Source organism: Gymnodraco acuticeps, unplaced genomic scaffold (genome assembly GCF_902827175.1).
Source record: "Gymnodraco acuticeps unplaced genomic scaffold, fGymAcu1.1, whole genome shotgun sequence".
Lineage (NCBI taxonomy): Eukaryota > Metazoa > Chordata > Actinopteri > Perciformes > Bathydraconidae > Gymnodraco > Gymnodraco acuticeps.
The window spans coordinates 8,201-30,294 of NW_022990414.1; the positions used below are offsets into that span (position 1 = coordinate 8,201).

Genomic DNA, 22,094 nt, shown 5'->3' on the forward strand with positions numbered 1-22,094 from the left:
TTATATAACATGTATGAATGAAAACAGTTGTTGTTATTCCCAGGTAGGTGTTGTGGAATCTTCTGGAAGGCAGAGAATCCGGTGCCAATTTCTACACCGTAATGCGCATGCGCAGTACATTTCACGTGGAGTACAGATATCCCCCTTCAGTCTGTGTCACAGTAAAACCTGCAGCTTCACGTCGTCTCCAGACCTCTCACACATCAAGAAATGGTAAGATACTCGGCTTTAAACAACTGTGGGTGTTAATAATTCAAACTAAAGACAGATAAAGGATTTAAATACAGGATAAAACTGGCTGCATGTGGCTGCTGTGTTATAATACGCAGCTAGCTAATGTTGTGTTAGCTGCCTTTAACATGGTTTCACAAGGTCAAGCGATTAAAAGCTGAGAGAAGGATGCGTTTACTAAACAAAGGCATATTTTATCTTAATAATGCATTGTATTACTGTTATAGGAGATGACTGACTAGCTTTAACGTACAAATGGAGCTTTAAACCGATATATTTCTGCTTTTCTTGTGTAGTATTAGTTATTATCAGTCATCAAAGCAGACATATGGGGATATAAATGCAGGTAATTTAGTGTCATAGCTTACTGATCCTGACATTCATTCATTCATCCCTGCAGCAGCAGTCACATGTGAATGAATGAAGTGTCAGAGATCCTATAGAAAGTCCCGTTTTGACTCTAATTTCGGGCTATTATCTCTTAAAACTGCGTATTTATTACATGTTTGTCATATTGCGCTATGCATGCCCTTGGTGGGTGAAAAATACGAATTGCATGCTCGGTGAAATCGTTTCCGGCTTCCGTTTACGTCGTCTCTGACCTCACATGTCCATGCACACTACAGCTTAACTTTGTAAGGTCCTGAGACCATACAATAATGCCAAAATCATAACTCAAGATGTGTTTATCTATAGCATTTGTAGCCAGTTTCCCAACAAGTAAATCAAATAATTATTCATTATAGCAATTATATGCAGAATTGATCAGGAGATTTGTGAATACACTTAAAATAAATTATATATCTGATAAAACAGCGAGGTCCTCTTAATGAGCTAACATTGACTCAAATAGCAACTTATTTGTGCTATTTTAGTCTATAAATGAAATGCATTAACATATTTGTCAAATATTGTGGTTTTATTACAGTACAGCTGTGGGGATAATTGAATCTTAAAGAACTAAGTACCACAGGAAATGCAGAAGGTATTATACAAATAGGAATATATTCTGTAATACATCCTACAGTTTATATACTTTATCAGCTACAGCTTCGGGGACTTCAGTTTGTGGTGCTGTTGGAAACCAAAAGGGGTTACTCTCATCAACACTGGGGTGCAGTACTAAAAAAATAGGCTGTGTGGTTAATCGTAGCCATTTTATGCAACTTGTGCGCCTACAACCTTGTGAAATACTGCACTGAGAACATTCTGGTAATCTGTACAGCCGGCCTCGAGTGTTATCTTGTCATTTTAAAAACCTGGAGGACATTGCATCACCAGTCAAGGTTTTTTGTTTCATACATAGTCTGTTTCTGACTTGAGTGATTCCCCAATACTCCAAAGAATCCTCCACTAAATGACCATTCAAGTATGTTATCAGCTGTCCTTGTCCTCGGGTTAAACCGCCACGATGAATGAGTAACCCCACCTCTTTCTGATCAGTCCACAAACTGTAACCTGTCCTCCCCCCATACCCTCCCCCTCCCCCTCCCCCTCCCCCTCCTTTAACTCCCACTTCCACCACCTTGTTCAAAAACAACCTTCAACCAAGGTCACCGGTACATCTGCTGCCATCAGACATGTTGGTGCAGCTGGTGTTATAAATCTTGTCGTCCATTATTCAGCTGCTGCTTCTCCTATATTAATAGAGTGAATGAAGAAATGCTGACATTCATTACACTGAGTTTTGTCATAATTTCACAAATGCTGCCTTTAATTAAGCTCTATGAAGACTTACTCCACCTCCCCCCCCCCCTCCATTTATCTTCCTCCCCCTTTCCCAAATAGATCAGCCACAACTGGGAATTAATCCCCCCCCTTAAACACATTTGAACCCCTTTTTGTTTTTCTTGTGTAAAAATACTGTAAAAGAATCGATGCAACAGGTGTCTTTAGGGTTGTGTAACATAAACGTCTTACATTAAAATAAAGGTTTTATTTAGTGATGTTACAAGGTCAAATGTAATTTCTTATAACTGTGTTTATTAGTTGAGTGTTACAGACAAGTTGAATGCAAACAACATTTTCCATCCATCCATCTTCTCCCGCTTATCCGTGGTCGGGTCGCGGGGGTAGCAGTTCCAGCAGAGAGCCCCAAACTTTCTTTTCCCTGGCGACATCAACCAGCTCTGACTGGGGGATCCCAAGGGGTCCCAGGCCAGCGAAGAGATATAATCCCTCCACCTGGTCCTAGGTCTACCCCTTGGTCTCTTCCCAGCTGGACGTGCCTGGAAGACCTCCCTAGGGAGGCGCCCAGGTGGCATCCTAACTAGGTGCCCGAACCACCTCAACTGGCTCCTTTCGACGCGAAGGAGGAGCGGCTCAACTCCGAGTCCCTCCCTGATGACTGAACTTCTCACCTTATCCCTAAGGGAGACACCAGCCACCCTGCGGAGAAAACCCATCTCGGCCGCTTGTATGCGACAACATTTTCCTCAAGCCAAAAAAAGCTAATCTGACAAAAAAGGGGAATATTTGTTAAATGGTTAAAGAACAACAACAAGGTTAATGTTACATTTTCAAGGATTACACTCTAGAAGATGTCATTATGCAGCGTGTCCTTAAATAATACACTGACTGTATGTCTACTAATTACATATAAGGAGATTTAAAGCTTAAATTCAGCTTATTCCAGGAATGGATGCCACCTTTTTTCAAATTCTCTAGTTGAGAGTTTCTCTAGTTTTAAGTGCTTTATGGCCTCTCTTAAACCTATTTGATAGTCATTTATATTATTCGCTAATGATGTCCTCTCTTTTCTGGTCACTTCACAGGCTTTCAGGAAATTCCTCCCCTTGTTCGACCGGGTGCTCGTGGAGCGTTTTACCCCAGAGACGGTAACGAAGGGCGGCATCATGCTGCCGGAGAAAGCTCAGAGCAAAGTGCTGCAGGCCACGGTGGTTGCAGTCGGGCCGGGCTCCCGCAACGTGGTGAGATTACCTTCTTCATGTCTCTTCTTCATCAACATGTGTCCCCTCTTCTTCATGTCTCTTCTACATCAACATGTGTCCCCTCTTCTTCATGTCTCTTCTACATCAACATGTGTCCCCTCTTCTTCATGTCTCTTCTACATCAACATGTGTCCCCTCTTCTTCATGTCTCTTCTACATCAAGACGTGTCCCCTCTTCTTCATGTCTCTTCTACATCAACACGTGTCCCCTCTTCTCCATGTCTCTTCTACATCACCATGTGTCCCCTCTTCTTCATGTCTCTTCTTCATCAACATGTGTCCCCTCTTCTTCATGTCTCTTCTACATCAACATGTGTCCCCTCTTCTTCATGTCTCTTCTACATCAACATGTGTCCCCTCTTCTTCATGTCTCTTCTACATCAACATGTGTCCCCTCTTCTTCATGTCTCTTCTACATCAACATGTGTCCCCTCTTCTTCATGTCTCTTCTACATCAACATGTGTCCCCTCTTCTTCATGTCTCTTCTACATCAACATGTGTCCCCTCTTCTTCATGTCTCTTCTACATCAACATGTGTCCCCTCTCTTCATGTCTCTTCTACATCAACATGTGTCCCCTCTTCTTCATGTCTCTTCTACATCAAGCATGTGTCCCCTCTTCTTCATGTCTCTTCTACATCAACATGTGTCCCCTCTTCTTCATGTCTCTTCTACATCAACATGTGTCCCCTCTTCTTCATGTCTCTTCTACATCAACATGTGTCCCCTCTTCTTCATGTCTCTTCTACATCAACATGTGTCCTCCTCTTCTTCATGTCTCTTCTACATCAACATGTGTCCCCTCTTCTTCATGTCTCTTCTACATCAACATGTGTCTCCTCTTCTTCATGTCTCTTCTACATCAACATGTGTCCCCTCTTCTTCATGTCTCTTCTACATCAACATGTGTCCCCTCTTCTTCATGTCTCTTCTACATCAACATGTGTCCCCTCTTCTTCATGTCTCTTCTACATCAACATGTGTCCCCTCTTCTTCATGTCTCTTCTACATCAACATGTGTCCCCCTCTTCTTCATGTCTCTTCTACATCAACATGTGTCCCCTCTTCTTCATGTCTCTTCTACATCAACATGTGTCCCCCTCTTCTTCATGTCTCTTCTACATCAACATGTGTCTCCTCTTCTTCATGTCTCTTCTACATCAACATGTGTCCCCTCTTCTTCATGTCTCTTCTACATCAACATGTGTCTCCTCTTCTTCATGTCTCTTCTACATCAACATGTGTCCCCTCTTCTTCATGTCTCTTCTACATCAACATGTGTCCCCTCTTCTTCATGTCTCTTCTACATCAACATGTGTCCCCCTCTTCTTCATGTCTCTTCTACATCAACATGTGTCCCCTCTTCTTTCATGTCTCTTCTACATCAACATGTGTCCCCTCTTCTTCATGTCTCTTCTACATCAACATGTGTTCCCCTCTTCTACCATGTCTCTTCTACATCAACATGTTTGTCCCCTCTTCTTCATGTCTCTTCTACATCAACATGTGTCCCCTCTTCTTCATGTCTCTTCTACATCAACATGTTGTCCCCTCTTCTCCATGTCTCTTCTACATCAACATGTGTCCCCTCTTCTTCATGTCTCTTCTACATCAACATGTGTCCCCTCTTCTTCATGTCTCTTCTACATCAACATGTTGTCCCCTCTTCTTTCATGTCTCTTCTACATCAACATCTGTGTCCCCTCTTCTTCATGTCTCTTCTACATCAACATGTGTCCCCTCTTCTTCATGTCTCTTCTACATCAACATGTGTCCCCTCTTCTATGTCTCTTCTACATCAACATGTGTCCCCTCTTCTTCATGGCTCTTCTACATCAACATGTGTCCCCTCTTCTCCATGTCTCTTCTACATCAACATGTGTCCCCTCTTCTTCATGTCTCTTCTACATCAACATGTGTCCCCTCTTCTCCATGTCTCTTCTACATCAACATGTGTCCCCTCTGTGTAAAGAGACTCTGAAAGTTTCAGGAACAAAGATTCTCTCTCTTTTTGATCCATTTCTATAAAAACCTGTCTGAAAATGAGCTGATCAGATTTTGGCCACTTTATGATGTCGTAACGATGTGTTGTCTTGAGTAACCATCAGCCTGGTTTTAAAACCTTGCACAGCACGGAATCAACTCTTTTAAGAGTTTTTAATGATATCCTTTTAGCAACAGACTCAGGTGAATGCATTATCCTTTTACTCCTTGATCTAACGGCCGCGTTTGATACAGTGGACCATGAGATCCTGATAGCTCGTTTGGAGCAGTGGGTGGGCTAAAGGGGCAAAGCCCTCGACTGGTTTAGGTCGTATCTGACTGGTAGGACTTTCGGCATCAGCCTTGGGGACTCTGAGTCCTCGTTTGCTCCTCTCCTTTGTGGGGTTCCACAGGGTTCAGTGTTAGGCCCCCTGTTGTTCTCCCTGTATTTGCTCCCTCTTGGGTCCATTCTTAGGAAGCACGGTATGGCTTTCCATTGCTATGCAGACGATTGCCAAATATATGTGCCACTTAAAAAGAACGACTCATTTTCAATTAAACCGCTGTTAAACTGCCTTGAAGACATTAAATCCTGGATGTCATGCAACTTTTTAAAATTAAATGATGACAAAACCGAAGTGATGGTTTTTGGTGCCCCTCGGACCACTCCGATAGACCTAGGATCCCTGGGCCACTCCACCAGGCCTACCATCACAAATCTTGGGATAAAGATGGACCCTGAACTCAAGCTTGACAGCCAGATCAAGGCAGTTGTTAAAAATAGCTTCTTCCACCTCAGGCTGCTAGCCAAAATAAAGCCTTTTTTAAGTAGTGACCTTTTCGAAACGGTAATCCATGCCTTCGTCACCTCCCGCTTGGATTATTGTAATGCACTATATATGGGGATAAGTGCATCCTCCCTTGCTCGCCTGCAGATGGTGCAAAATGCAGCAGCACGGCTACTAACTGGCACACGCAAATACGAGCACATTTCCCCCATTTTATCTTCGCTCCACTGGCTGCCCGTTCATTTGAGGATTCATTTTTAAACTCTTTTTTACTTTTAAAGCCCTCAATGGCCCCGCCCTACCTGTCTGAGCTGTTACACAGCTACACGCCCACTCGCACTCTCAGGTCAGCTGATCAGTTGCTCCTGAGGGTGCCAAAAACAAAGTCTAAGCGTAGAGGGGACCGTGCTTTCTCTGCTGCCGCCCCTAAACTGTTGAACGACCTGCCCTTGCTCATCAGACAGGCTCCCACACTGACTGCTTTTAAATCTCGTCTTAAAACCCACCTCTTCTCCTTGGCATTCAGAAACAAGTAGATTGTTGCTTTTATTTGCTTTCAGTGGTCTATTGTTTTTATTATATGGCTGTTATTTCTTTTTTAATTATTACGTTTATTCTGGTTTGTTTTGTGTTTGTATCTTGTATTTTAAATGTATTTATATTATGTTGTGTGAGCTATACAGTACAGTACTTTGGTCTGAAGGTTTTTAAAGTGCTATATAAATAAAGTTGGATTGGATAGCCAATCAGCAACCAAGGTAACCCCCCCCCCCCCCACCTTATCACCTGAATCTCCTCGAGCACCAATAGGCGCTTTCACACCAAGTACTTTTCCGAGGAATAGTTCTCGGAACTTTTATTTCCTGGAACTATCTAGTAAATCACGTTCACACCGGAATAAATCCCTGAGGGAGCCGCTGACATTACTTAGATTAGACTTCACTTGCGTTTATGTCCATATCGATCAGATCCAGCTAGTTCTAGCTAATGATATGACTACCTGCTTATTAAAAGACACCTAAACAATAAGTGTCGCTATGCAACCGGGTGAGGCCACAAAGTATAGCGCAGCATTATTCATTTGTTTAAATGCCCACCGGAACCCTGAGGCATTACCAACAGATCAACGCACAATCAACCCACACAGGACATCTCTTTCTCCACATTACGTGTTAGACATTATAATCGACTCTTCTTGTCTGTCACATACTATTCTTGTCTGTCATATAAGTGGCACAACTGATGCGGTATTGCGCTAAGGGGAAATTATTTTGACCGGAGAGATTTAGATTTGCCGGTCTTCAGCATGTTTTACCGGTCAAAGTCCGGTAATTACCGCCTAACGGGAACTCTGGTTGCCTCTGAAGACTGTTGTGTAACTCTTTGTGTGATATTTTGTTTTCCAGAAAGGTAACCTGCTGCCAGTCAGTGTGACGGTGGGAGAGAGTGTCCTGCTGCCAGAGTACGGAGGAACTAAAATCAGTCTGGACGACAAGGTAAAATACAGTTTCATCTGAATCACCATTATTGAAGAACAGAATCATTTGATGTCATTATACATGAAAAAGCTTCTCCCTTTTTAAAAGGTGCCATCAAAACTAAAACATCACAACACACGACAACAAATCCTCCCGTGCCTTTCCTTGTTTTAATGTCTTGTTTTTCCTCCAGGACTATTTCCTGTTCCGTGACGGAGATATCCTTGGGAAATACGTCGAGTAAATCGTCATTTTTTCTGTCGCAGTAGATCATGTCAAGTCCCAAAACCTGGAGAGAAGAAATTAAGTTGCCTCTTTCATGTCTGTTTTTCTTTACTTTTTTTTTTCCAACGTGTTATTGCAAATGTAAATAATTCTAATCCAATTTTGTTACAATAATAAAGGTGAACTATTGATTGTTGTCTTGTGGCCTTCTTTAATATTTTGAAGTTTCATTTACTACCTCTCTTAGTAGCTTTGATTGTGTTCGACGTTAGGAGATAATTTCATACACATGAATAGAGAAGGAACAATAAAGAGTAGGAGAAAGGAAAGGGAGATTTAAATTGCACAAGCGCATATGGAAAAACAAATGTCAAGGTAAAGAGATGTAAGTGTATATATCAGCAAAAATAGGGTTTATATTGAAATCAAGACCATATATAAAATACAACGCGAGAATCCATGTAACATAAGGACATAATCAGTGGGTCCGCGGGGTCTTAACAAGTATTAAAAGTTGATAAATCAATTTAGAGAATGAAGGCTATTAAAAAGTAATAAACGGCATTTTCCAAGGTTTTACATTTTGTAGCTTGTTTTCAATAAGTATATAAATGGTCCAAAGAGGTTGTATTCTACAGTCTGCCTGAATGTAATCATTGCGTAGGTGTGTCGCGTGATTCTGTGGAGTTTATTGATGGCATCCCGTTGGGTTTGACGTCATCTGAACAGGACATCGCACGCTCACTGCTTGATAGCGCGAAGCTCCGTTTACGCCGGTTGTTAAACAACATCGTTATGGGGAAATGCAAGTCTGCGTCCAAATGGTTGGAAGATAAGGAGGAAGGACAATCAATACTGTATAGTCAATGTGAGGTAAAGTGTGTCGCCAAGGTAACCGGTTAGAACTCCAAGTGGAGATGAGGTCTTAGAATGTACGGAAAGGGTCTTAAAAAGTATTACATTTGACTTCAGGATTCCTGCCCTGATAATATAAAGTAGTACAGCAGGATGTTAAGTATAGAAAACGTATAATATGGGTATGAAACATAGGCTACATAAACATATAGATTAAAGCGGCCAAAATCATAAAAATATAAGAAAGAAATATAACGCAAAGTGCCGCTCTACATCAACATGTGTCCCCTCTTCTTCATGTCTCTTCTACATCAACATGTGTCCCCTCTTCTTCATGTCTCTTCTACATCAACATGTGTCCCTTCTTCTTCATGTCTCTTCTACATCAACATGTGTCCCCTCTTCTTCATGTCTCTTCTACATCAACATGTGTCCCCTCTTCTTCATGTCTCTTCTTCATCAACATGTGTCCCCTCTTCTTCATGTCTCTTCTACATCAACATGTGTCCCCTCTTCTTCATGTCTCTTCTACATCAACATGTGTCCCCTCTTCTTCATGTCTCTTCTTCATCAACATGTGTCCCCTCTTCTTCATGTCTCTTCTACATCAACATGTGTCCCCTCTTCTTCATGTCTCTTTTACATCAACATGTGTCCCCTCTTCTTCATGTCTCTTCTACATCAACATGTGTCCCCTCTTCTTCATGTCTCTTTTACATCAACATGTGTCCCCTCTTCTTCATGTCTCTTCTACATCAATATGTGTCCCCTCTTCTTCATGTCTCTTCTACATCAACATGTGTCCTCTCTTCTTCATGTCTCTTCTACATCAAATGTGTCCCCTCTTCTTCATGTCTCTTCTTCATCAACATGTGTCCCCTCTTCTTCATGTCTCTTCTACATCAACATGTGTCCCCTCTTCTTCATGTCTCTTCTACATCAACATGTGTCCCCTCTTCTTCATGTTTCTTCTACATCAACATGTGTCCCCTCTTCTTCATGTCTCTTCTACATCAACATGTGTCCCCTCTTCTTCATGTCTCTTCTACATCAACATGTGTCCCCTCTTCTTCATGTCTCTTCTACATCAACATGTGTCCCCTCTTCTTCATGTCTCTTCTACATCAACATGTGTCCCCTCTTCTTCATGTCTCTTCTACATCAACATGTGTCCCCTCTTCTTCATGTCTCTTCTACATCAACATGTGTCCCCTCTTCTTCATGTCTCTTCTACATCAACATGTGTCCCCTCTTCTTCATGTCTCTTCTACATCAACATGTGTCCCCTCTTCTTCATGTCTCTTCTACATCAACATGTGTCTCCTCTTCTTCATGTCTCTTCTACATCAACATGTGTCTCCTCTTCTTCATGTCTCTTCTACATCTTCAGCTTCTTGAGGCTCGCCTTCTTATACTTGACCCACAAGGGGGCAGTATAGAGAGGAGTGCAATAAGCTCTAAAGAGGTTCACCTTAACCTTATCTGAACACCAAGAGCATTTTCTAGCCAACATGTTGGCTTGTGTATATACTGTAAGACACGCCGCTGTCTATACATGTCATCATCATCATCATCATCATCATCATCATCATCATCATCATCATCATCATCATCATCATCATCATCAGCCATTTCATCTGTGATGATGTGTCTCAGATACTTAGTGTTACAGCAAACAGACAGCACCTGTCCTGACAGATAGCATGTTGGAAAACCAAGGTTCTCTTATCCCCTTTTGCTCTGCAGATCATATCAAATTTGACACCATAATCAGAACACACATTTAGCAACAGTTAAAATCCAGCACTGCTAGGACATGTTTTGTATATATCTGAGACCTATAACATATTGATAGGTTCAAGGTTCTTTATTTGTCAAACGTCGATGAACTCATCCGGCCAGTTAACAGATAAATATAGTGCAAGTAAATAGGTGTGTAAATACAAGAAGAAAATAGTTTAAAAAACTGAAATCGTGCAATAAGAGTCTCTATGCAAGTCATTGAAATATGATATATTAGGTAACTCGATAAATATTTTTTAAGTAGCAGCCAGATGAATATTGTGGATGTTGTTTCAACAGTTCAGGTCTTTAATTACGTAAATTATAGGCCACTCCCTCAACAAAAAGTTACAAGTCTCTTACATTTGAGTTAAAACATAATTACTTAAGTAGATGTTGTTACTTTCTATCACTTGTAAAACATCATGTATTTATTACAAATAATTAAAAAGGTAAAATAAAAATGTCTTCATATTTTTTACACAGTCTGTGATTAAATACAATTATTTGTCTCAGCAGCATTTTGACAGTCAATCTATAAGAATAACAACATTACTTTGAATAAAAGAAAAAGAAAAATGAGCTACTTCCTCCACAAAAAGGAACACGTCTCTTACATATTTTTTTTTTTTTTTTTTTTTTAAAGGACTTGATTAAATGGAGTTACTTTCAGTCACTTGCATGAAATGTGCATTATATAAAAAGGTAAAATAACAAAGTATTAATATTTTACACGGTGAGTGATTCACACTGCTGCTACAACACAGCGTCTGACGAACATCCGGGTATTCTGTCGAGATGGTCATGGCGGAGGGAGCTGCAGTTCTCAGGAGGAATCGGCCTGGAACCAAGGCAAAGGTGCGTTTACACCCAAAATAAACACCCTTACATCCCTGCAAACGGACCTCCACGACTCTGCAATGCTGTCTCACTTCAGTCGAGTTGTTCTAACTCACGTGTTTTTAACGATAACTAAATCATAGGAAGTAGGGCCTGACGTGGAAATAGCCAGCTAGCTGGTTAGCATTTCGGCACCGTCTACTTGCTGGAGTTACGCTAACTTAACAGTGGCTTACTATACATTTCGGAGCTCCCTGTGATAATCAATGGTGCTTGGATAATCACACAGCCACATTTGAGTGAATCAGGTTTACACAAGAGAATATTAACATTGCCTAAGTTATTGTTGCTAAAAATGTTACTGTTACTAAAGCTGTTAGCTTTGCAGGAAGTAGTCGCACCCCGAGTTGACGTTATCTAAGTAGCTAGCGTCAAGTTAGCTTAGTAGCTGTGTAATAATGTAGAAACGCTCCCAACTTTTACAATTAAATGTATTCTCCCAGCAAAGCTCTACCTATAACCAATAACCACACTTCAGCTGGCTAACCTTAGCCACTTATGTTATTAGTTATATCAATGTTTATGTGTAGATACTCCTCTGAATTTTACTCAGAATATGTATATATTATTTTAATTGTGATGTTTATATTTTGCTATTCTATTTTAAAGTGCTTTTGTAATTCTTGTTGATTTACTGTCAAAATGCTGTCTGTCGGTCGGTTTAATGTGTCTGTCTGTCATATGTGTTGTGATTGTTGGTTAACGTCAGATGACAGCTATGTAGTTAGTTAGCATTCTCAATGCTACAATAAAGATGCTTTTTTAAACAGCCTGTGCTACAATGCTAGCTTTGTCACTTTGAGTGTATAACGTTGGACTAAATGTACCCTCCCTCCATGTGTAGGATTTCTACAACTGGCCGGATGAGTCATTTGAGGAGATGGACAGCACCCTGGCTGTCCAACAGGTGTGTTGACGTTTGTCTGTGTGTGTGTGACCCCCCCCCCCCCATATGTAGGATGGAAGAAACACCAAATTGTAGAAATAAAACTTTTTGTTAAAAGTTAGAATCCTTTTATTGAATTAAAAGTACAACAATATTGCATCAAATTAGAGAAATCAAAGTACTCATTACATTTAGATGTATTGTCCGATCTAGAGGGATATTTGCTTCACAACTGGTGCCCAACAAATGTATAGACAGCAACACACACAACATACTAATAGCAACACATATAGCAACGTATAGCTATAGACGATAGACAACATATTTGCATTCGCATCAATATTACTAAACATTTTTACCACATTTAGTCTAATCAAGATGTCAGTGATGTAATGGTCATGTTTGTAGACGCAGTTAATGTTCATTTCAGTCAGCAACAGCCAAACACATTCAGAAATTGAACTTCTCAAAGGCCTTTATTTAAGGTATGGCCTAACGCAATATTCACATGTCTAAATGTACATGGAGGAATGTTTGCTGTAATTATTTCTCCTGTCCATACTTGTCATTAGGAGTCTGTTCTCTGGGTACACTCTCTCCCTATTTCCAACACTTAAATCAAAGTTTACATATTAGGCATTGTGAATTACCAGTGTATTGTCGCCATATATGTGATACTAACATGTGTTGTGTGATTGCTTTTGTTTTTCAGTACATCCAGCAGAACATTAGATCAGACTGCTCTAATATCGACAAAATCCTTGAGCCTCCAGAGGGTCAGGACGAGGGCGTGTGGAAGTATGAACACCTCAGGTATGTTGACAAAGTAATTTAAGCTTGAAAATGAATAAGTTATTGAAGCAGCAGTCCTAGTAGGATCACTCATGCTCATGTATTTGTCTTTTCTTCTAACTGTGCTCGTGTTTTGTCCTTCATGTAGGCAGTTCTGTCTGGAGCTCAACGGACTAGCTGTAAAACTGCAGGTACGTGATCCAACTCGGAAGATATACAACCTTTTATTAATTTTTAAACAAGTCTGATGGAAGGTTTTTTCCCCATTCATGTGTCCATATCAAAGCAAAGATCTTAATCAGGAACTATTTGGTAGAGCTGTATAAAGAACCGGTTAACCTTTGTTTTAAGGAGTGTTTTTAAGGTGTGTTCATTTAATCTTTGCTTTTCAGAGCGAGTGCCATCCAGACACCTGCACCCAGATGACAGCCACAGAGCAGTGGATCTTTTTATGTGCTGCCCACAAGACACCCAAAGAGGTCAGTCAAGACCGTGGGTTACTCAATGTTCACTTGGGTGTCTTTTATTACAATTCTTTATTTAGTTTTATGTACATCTTATACAATGTTCATGAACTTTATACAGTAACAGAAGGGATGTTTCCATTGTGGTGAGGGACACTCCTGCAGGTGTAATAACAGTCAAACAAACAATACATTATAATATTTTGGTAATTAGACCAAGCAACCTTTTTATGTTGGTGATAGAACTGGTGATCAGCTCATCAGTAGTTTGTTAATTCTATGAAATGTGGCCGTGTCTGTCGAATAAAGGAAACCCAATCCGACCGTAGCTCAGTAAATCTATTCATCTGTATGCGAGGAGAAAAAGTAATTGTTTCCATTATGTATATGTTATTAACTATTATCTGTTATCTATCCATTCTTCAATTGTGGGGCAATCAGGAAGCAGCCAGTGCTTTGTGATGGTGTTCTTACAAGCAGTTATCAGAACTCAGAATAAATATGTATTAAAGCGCCCTAAATGAAAGTCAACCTTACCCAAGATAAAAGTGCAGAATTGGAATGGTATTTTCATATTGAGTATTGCACTTAGGTTTCTTTTTAATGGTTGTCCTTTTGAATGATTCATTTGTCTCTGCCTTTGTCTGAGGCTCTTAATAGCTGCTTTCACACCAAGTACTTTGCCGTACTTAGTACCCAGCACTTATTACCCCCATGGAACTAATGGCGCGTTACCACTGCAGCGGGTAGCTCGCTTTAAGCGTGCCGAGCCGTGCGGGGCCCGTTTTTGGTTGCGTTTCCGAGTGGCCTAGTACCGGCTAGCGGGTCCTAATTCACAGTTTTTCTGGCCCCATAAAATCGTGGTTCTAGGGCCAGGAACAACCAGGCTGAGTCGGGCTGAGTATGCTAAACTAGAGAGAGAATCGCTGGCAAGGGGGCTACAACTACAACAAGATGAACATGTTTGACCGTGATTTAATTGTAATACACGTTTCAAAATGATCCCGAAGTAACAACATACTGATACCGGTTAGTAAAAACCATGAATTAATGCTTTGACAAGTCTGCAGACAGACGGCAGGCGAAAAACCCTTTAAAATGCGTGTTTGCTAACGTTATATATGCTCCGACCGTCCACACTCACAACAACGGCCTATCCAGACATAAATAAACCAGCGACTGTATTCGCCATGACACAGGCAGTCTGTGGTTTGTACTTGTTTAACTTGTGTCTAGTTTCTGAACAGATATGAGGAGCTGTGAGCTCTGAGTGCTAAGAGCTAACGGCTGTGTTGTTTTTCTGGGGCTCTCATTGAATATGACGTCACGGCTCCGCCTACACTGCGTTACTATAGTAACTACCCCAGTTCCTAAACTGTAATGGAAGCGCAGCATTAAAGTGAGCCGGGCCTAATAAGGCCTAACCAAACCGAGCGAGGCTGAGCGAGGCCTGCAGTGGAAACGCGCCATAAAGAGCAGATCGCATTCACACCGGAATAAGTTCCCTGGGGGAGGATTAGGCAAATAAAGCCGCTGACGTCACTTCTTCTTCTTCTGCTTTGGGTTTACTGGCAGGCCGCAAACCACTTTACGGCGTATACTGCCACCCGAAGTCCCCGGCTGGAAGTCCCCGGAGTTGGGGACTGGCTTCAGTAGAAGCTGCTGGGACTCCCAGCAGCTTCTACTGAAGCCTTCCGAGTAAATCGCCAGAACGCCGACACCTCCTCATCTCCACCACTCCCATGTTTTCTTTGTGTTGTCATAAGTTAGTCTCTCTCCGTTTGTGCGCGGGGCTAATGCTAATGCTAATAATGCTAATGCCAGCAAATAAAACTTTTCCGAGTTTTACGGGGCGTGGTTTGCAATCCGCCCAGCCAATCAGAAATGGGAACCTTTTTCTCCCAGGAAAGTTCCACCTCTCTAGCAGGGACTGAAAAGGGGGGAAAAGTTCTCATGAACTAAGTTCTCTTTTTGGTGTGAACGCAAAATCCCAGGAACTATCGGAACTAAAAGGGAAAAGTACTCCGGTGTGAAAGCGCCGAATGAAGTTTCTAAGTGTGTTTTGTGCTTCCTCCACAGTGCCCTGCCATTGATTACACCAGGCACACGCTGGACGGAGCTGCCTGTCTTCTCAATAGCAACAAATACTTCCCCAGCAGGTCAGTCATCCTCATTTACAACCTGTAAATACAGCTTCTTATTTTGGTCACTTAGGGGCAGTGAAAAAAAAGTGTGAACACAACATAAGCAACACAAATACACAGCTGAAAATCACTTTAAATATCCATTGAGGTGTTCATTCTCTGTAGGTTTACTACTAAATGTGACAACTTTGAAAAAGGAAGTAAAACTGAAATGGCTGTCATATTGAGGGGTGTTTGACGGCATTCTTTTGGACGTGTTTATTGTGGGGTTTATACGATAATGTGACAATTAGTTGTGGTAAAATAAGAGAAATTAAGAGAGGATAAATCACTGCAAACCTTGTCATCTTCCTACTCATGTAGTAGTTTCAAAATGTATTGTCGATCGAAGACTTGCCAACTTCTGATTTTGGGTTTTAGATGTTATACAGTGCACCAACAAGAAAAAAAGTATACTGACACCTTTTATTACGAGTTGGTCTTTGTATCGCTTTGTCAGTCAGACACCATCCATGAGATATCATTTCATAGATCTACCCCGTCTGATGGGTCTCTGTGTTTGCAGGGTGAGCATCAAGGAGTCGTCGGTGGCCAAGCTGGGCTCCGTCTGTCGTCGCATCTATAGGATATTCTCTCATGCCTACTTCCATCATCGCCAGATATTCGACAAGTATGAGGTGGGTCTCCTTGGAAATATCTTATCAACCAATCACACCTAGAATGCTTTTGTTTCTGTGTCTATTCTGGATTGTTTTGAGGTGCAAATAATATTAATACACTTTATTAGTATAGCACCTTTCATGCACAAAGCAGCCCAGAGTGCTTTAGAGAAAACATTACAACAATATTACATTACATTACATTTAGCTGACGCTTTTATCCAAAGCGACTTACAATAAGTGCATTCGACCAGGAAGACACAACCTTGAAGAAAACAGAATCATATAAGTACATCAGGTTTCATAGAGCCAAACATTTCAAGTGCTACTCAACTGGCTTTAGATAAGCCAGTCCTTTATTAGTATATAAGTGCTCTGTTAGTAGTATCTATTAAAATGAATACAGAACAAGATAAAACATCTACAGTGATAATATGTTAAAAATAAAACAATTAGCACGGCTTAGTACGGTATGGTTAGGCCTTGGTAGGCCAGGCTCACTTTATGCTGCGTTTCCATTACAGTTTAGTAGCTGGGGTTTTGAAACGCGTATTACAATTAAATCACGGTCAAACACGTTCATGTTGTAGTTAGAGATGTCCCGATCCGATCACGTGATCGGGGATCGGAGCCGATCACGTGATTTTCAAAAGATCTGAATCGGGAGAAAAAAATCGGGGATCGGGAATTTTTTTTTTTCTAAAATATTTTTTATTATTTTATTTAATGTTACAAAACAAAAATGACCATGTTCACGTCTTAACGTCATCCTGAGGCCTTAGTTCTGGTTTAAAATTACACAACATCATGTATGTGTTGCTTCTTTTGGGCTTGTTTTCAGACCTGGTGGCTTATTTCTCTCAAAGCAACAGAGTGGGCGCAGTGTCTAATAGTAGCAGCAAGCTAACGAGAGGCTACGTTCAGCTGGTGACTCGTCGGGACAGAGAAAATGTCAGGAGTTTGGAAGTATTATGAAATTGAAAGCGAAGGCAGTGTAACAGCCAGATGCAATGTTTACAAGAAGGAGGTTCCGCGTGGTGGAAAGAACAGAGCTACGTTCAACACGACCAATCTAACACGCCACCTGAGAAACAAACAACAACACGACGAGTACACAGCGGCCACTCAGGTGACGGCACTGAAGCAACCGACACTTTCAGAGACTTTTAAAAGGAAAGAGGAACTGCCCCAGAACAGTGAAAAGGCCAAAACAATAACAGCCAAGATCGCTGAACTCATCGCGTTGGATGACCAGCCGTTATCTGTTGCCTTTTTTTTCTCTTAATGCATTGCATAAAGATCGGATCGGGAAAAATCGGTATCGGCAGATTGTCAGAATCAAATGATCGGAATCGGATCGGGAGCAAAAAAAGGTGATCGGGACATCCCTAGTTGTAGTTGTAAGCCCCCCCGAGCCAGCGATTCTCTCTGACCAATCAGCAGTCAAGAGTGGTTTAGCATATGCAGCCCGGTTGTTGGCCCGGTAAGAACCTCCATTTTGGAGGGCCAGAAAAAAGGTGAAAAAGTAACCCTGAGCCGGAACTAGCCCTAGTGGAAAAGCAGAAAGCTTAAACCGTGCTACGTGCTGCAGGAAAAGCCATAAATGACTTGAATTAATGAGAACGCCAGATTGACCTTGTTTTGATCTGTTTTTCTGCCTACAGAACGAGACGTTCCTGTGTCACCGGTTCACGCGCTTCGTCATGAAGTACAACCTGATGTCCAAGGACAACCTGATCGTGCCCATCCTGGAGGAGGAGGTGCAGAACACCTCGTCAGCGGGGGAGAGCGAGGCCTAAACACACTGCTGCCACAAAGGGAGACACATGTAACACACACATGACATGAGGAGACACATCCACACACCTTGCATACACAGTACACACATATATAATATATATATATATACACTACAGTGTCTACAATAAGGCTCCTGTCTCGTAACACTGTCCATGTCCCTCCACCCTTGTCACCTGTGTCCATCTCAAAGGAAGTGAGGGGTAGCGGGAGCAGAGTTCAGCCATGCCTGCAGGACAAGTTGACGTTTTCTATCCACCTCCCTCTTGCTCTGTGTGTTCAGATCCACTCTGGGGGTCTGCGTGCAGCCCCTGCTCTCACACTCCTCCTCCTGGGGAAACCCCTTTTACCTTTAATGTTCTTTAAGCAGCTGGATTTGCAAAAATGTAATCATGGTGACCTGTATTGTTGACAAAGGCACACGCTGACAGCCCCTCCCTCTGTATATAACCCCCCCCCTCTCTTAATTCACTACTATCATGTTTTCTGATGGTGCTTCACTTTTTCGTGTCTGCTTCTGTTTCGCTGGTCGCTTATTGTGTTTCCTACCAGCCTGTTTTTCGGCGGGTCGTCCTCTGAAATGGATCAATAAAGTAGCCTGCTGACTGAAAGGGATAGATCAGATTGTGTGTGGGGTTGTCGCATATCCATAGTTCAGGTATGACCGACAGTAACTGCTCTCTAAAAGCCACCAAACTCCATCGTCAGAAACCAGTTATTTTTGACATCGCTGAACACAGAAGTTTCTCGCCTTCTGCTGCCTCAACTAGTACGGTTTTTTTGGTGGTATTTTGTGGTATTTTGTGACTTTAGTGTTTAAAATAGTTAGTTTGGATTCACTGACGTCACACGATTTACACAAAATAACTAACTGATAGAGGCAGAAGTAGAACAGCAACGCCTTTTTGTTCTGCGATTTATAAAATCACTGCTTTTATCGATGGCATCTGGCTTTGGCGAGAGCGTCACAAAATGCTTTGGGTCCTCGTTTGACGGCAAGGTTAAGCAGAGGAAATATCGTCATCTACTGTAGGTAATACACTTTTATACAACCCTACTTTAAAACACAAACATCCCTTTTTAATGATGCCAGTGAAGCACGAAACGTAGGTGTGTGTGGCTTGTGTGGTAGTGAACAAAGACAAACGTAACCGTGCAGTCAGATATTCTTTCTCATCTCTGAAGTGTTTTTCAGATCATTCAGGAACTCTGATCCTGCTGAGTCGCCCCCATTTTAATACCGTGTGAAATGTGTCGGATATTCCCCTTTCCTCGACAGGGCTGGGTCTGAGGGTCACATGGGACTGAGCTGCTGTAAGCCGGTCTTTCCTAACGCATTAAGACGAGTAAAATACAAGGAAAGAAGGAAATATCAGATACATTTACGTGTCGGAGCACAACCCCCCCCCCCTTTATTTTACCCTCCCCCTCATTAAGTTATTTTGTGGGAGGAGTCTTGTCAATCCAAACCCACTTTTTTTTAATGGACTAAAACAATTTTGTTACTGTCGACATTTTCATGATGTCTGTTAATAAAAAAGAGCTATTAGTCAGGTGTTTGTGTGGCTGTGTTATCATTCATGGGGCTTTCAAGTGATGGGTCTGGAAAGCCCTGGGGGGCGGGGCTTACCAAGAGTAGTTTAGCATCCTGAGTGACTGCCCTCCCTCTGTCATGTTGCCTTCATGGATGTAAGGTAGCGCGAGAAATATAACTCAACACTTTCAACACACGACACTCCCGTGATTGGTGGGAAACCAAACTGATACCAGCGTCAAAGTTCCGTTAAGCGAGCTGTTGAGCATCGCAGTTCAGAATCAGATCAGAATCAGAAAACCTGTATTAGTCCCACAGAGGGGACATGTACGTTGTTACAGCAGAAAAGAGCCACTGACAGCTTAATGTTACATAATGTTACATGCAAAAAGTATTTAAAGTAAAAAAAAAGTTATATGATAAAAAAATATATTAAAATAAAAAGTTATACAATTGACAAAATACACATCCTGTAACAGTTCTGAGGATTTAGCAGCCAGGTATATATTGCAGTTGTATAAAGGGTTGGGTGAAGTGTTTTGCCCAAAATACCAAAAATACCTCATCTGCACTTTTCCCCATAAAAATTAATTGTAATCAATACTTTTAGATGTAAATGGATTATTGTGTCATTGGGTCTCTGAAGCAATCAAACTTTGACCACACTGTTATCAGACTGTTATCAGAGTTTTCTCAGACTTTTAGCACTCTTTCCCCGCAAAAACGACTTTAAACCATCAGTGTCACTATTGTGGGGATGTAGGAATGTACCTGTGTCTGGTGCGGAGCCTCCCTGCACTTTAAATCAATTGATTTGCCTTTACTTATCGTATTTTCTACTGTTAATGAACTGTGCTCATGTCGGGTGATGCGCTCCCTGGAGCCCTCCTGTGGGGTGACTTGGAACTGCATTTAAATCACTGTTTTTTAAGCCATTTAAAATAGTTTTTCTCACTTTTAAAATACTTTCTGCCCTAGAAATGATTTTTAATCAGTATTACCATTATTTAGGGGCTGCATGAACACGAATTGGAGCATCCCTGCACACTTCCCTCTTATTTAAAACCATTTTCAGTGAGGTGCTGCAGCGTGATTCTTTCCTTTTCCTCTGCCCCTATTTAAAACACTTGCTAGAGGTAAAATCTCAATTTCAGCCCTGATTTTGGCACATCTTATAAATTAGTTAAATGTAGCCTTGTGTTTTTATTTAAGTCGCTGTTCATTGTTTGTTATATAAAGCAGATGTAATGATATCCTATGGAGGCTGATGTGTGGATGTTGTGTCCTTTTGATAACTTTGTTGAGCTTGTTTTTAGCTGCATGTCTTTTTCTATCTCACTGAACAAAGTCCCTGCGTGTGAAGTGCTTCAGCTGATAAGGCTGGTTATGAATCAGAGGAGGAACTGCAGACAGGGAGGGAAGTTGAAAGTGAAAGTATGAAGTCAGCCTTATCAGACTGCCAGACGCCATTTTACAGCTGGACACGAGGAGGACAACAGGGTGAGTGTTAACACCACGATCTGCTTTCTAACACATTTATTATTTACTCTGTCAAACTGGATGTCAGAAAATAACTTATTGGTTAACAATCTGCGTCCTAGAGTCCATTGAGACTTCTGCAAGTGTTGTACACTTTTATTATTTCCTGTTTTATGATTCATCAGAGTTAACATGTGACAGCCCAGACGACGGGGGGGGGTGAGGGAGGCGCTCGTGAATTGTTGTAACGGAAACAGAGGGGTTTTACGTTGCCATAGGCTGTTGATGGTCTTATTATAGGCTACATCCATTGGTTGTGGCACATTTGTAACACTGTGCCAACTTGGGCAAGCACGCAGGCAAACTTGAGGAGCGCACACAGGGTGGAGAGGTGGAGTAAGGTTGAGCGATGGAGAGAAAGGGAGATAGAGAGATAGATTGAGCGAGGCAGAGAGGATGTGCAGCGGTCTGCTTGCGCACAGAGCAGGAGTTTGTGAGAGAGCCGGCTTGAGAGTCAATTTCTCTTCAAAATATAATTGATTGCCAGCCTCCCTTGTCCCTGGCTGGCTTGCTAGCTCGTTGGTAACGTAACTGATTTCTTCTAATGTGCCTGCATCTGGCGCTGAGTTGCCATATTCCTTTCATTAACCACTTCCTGATATCCATTGTTGCAGAGAAATAAATGATAATAGCCAAACTAACCTAGCAAGAGTAAACTGACAGGCTGCTGTTCCGCATCTCACTCAAAAACCCACACGACTCAACCCAGCGAAAAACCAGTCTCGCGCGCAGTCTTTCATTCAGAATTTCATAGCAAAATAAAAAAAATGATATTAAACTAATCTTTCAACATAGTTTAAAAAAAAAATATATATATTAGGACAAAGCCCTACAAATAACAACAATAAACATAATCAGTGGCGGCGCCACAGTATTTTTGTTGGGTAATCTATGGTAGGGCTAACCCATACAGTGGTGGGGCTCAAGTCAGTATTTGCAATGTAATTACACACACGCTCCCCTTGACAGTGAAACGCCACGTGTGAGGTTTAGGTTATTTCCCTGTCTCAATCCAAATTGAACTATATGAAATAAAAAGGCACATTTGTCTTGTAGTAGCCTAAATAAAAAGGGCGACCTGGAGCC

General features: G+C 41.6%; 1 protein-coding gene across 3 annotated transcripts; it reads left to right on the plus strand.

Annotated features, from left to right (window-relative positions):
* Positions 1-57: 57 nt before the first annotated feature.
* On the plus strand, positions 58-19,491 carry LOC117551883 (MOB-like protein phocein). Of its 3 annotated transcripts, XM_034224966.1 has the most exons (9): positions 58-213; positions 3,006-3,161; positions 12,038-12,100; positions 12,792-12,892; positions 13,020-13,062; positions 13,264-13,350; positions 15,415-15,494; positions 16,045-16,156; positions 17,803-19,491. In XM_034224966.1, the coding sequence occupies exons 1-9, from the start codon at positions 211-213 to the stop codon at positions 17,935-17,937; spliced, it is 780 nt and encodes a 259-aa protein (XP_034080857.1). In that variant the 5' UTR covers positions 58-210; the 3' UTR covers positions 17,938-19,491. The 3 variants fall into 3 exon arrangements, with proteins under 3 accessions (XP_034080857.1, XP_034080856.1, XP_034080855.1); XM_034224964.1 differs by lacking the exons at positions 58-213; positions 3,006-3,161 and adding an exon at positions 11,055-11,151; XM_034224965.1 differs by lacking the exons at positions 12,038-12,100; positions 12,792-12,892; positions 13,020-13,062; ... (2 more) ...; positions 16,045-16,156; positions 17,803-19,491 and adding exons at positions 7,360-7,449; positions 7,625-7,847.
* Positions 19,492-22,094: the final 2,603 nt, after the last annotated feature.

Excerpts from the sequence above, each read along its gene's own strand:
- LOC117551883 (XM_034224966.1), top strand. Across the intron at positions 13,063-13,263 it reads GACTAGCTGTAAAACTGCAG|AGCGAGTGCCATCCAGACAC; the intron begins GTACGTGATCCA and ends TTTGCTTTTCAG. Across the intron at positions 16,157-17,802 it reads AGATATTCGACAAGTATGAG|AACGAGACGTTCCTGTGTCA; the intron begins GTGGGTCTCCTT and ends TTCTGCCTACAG.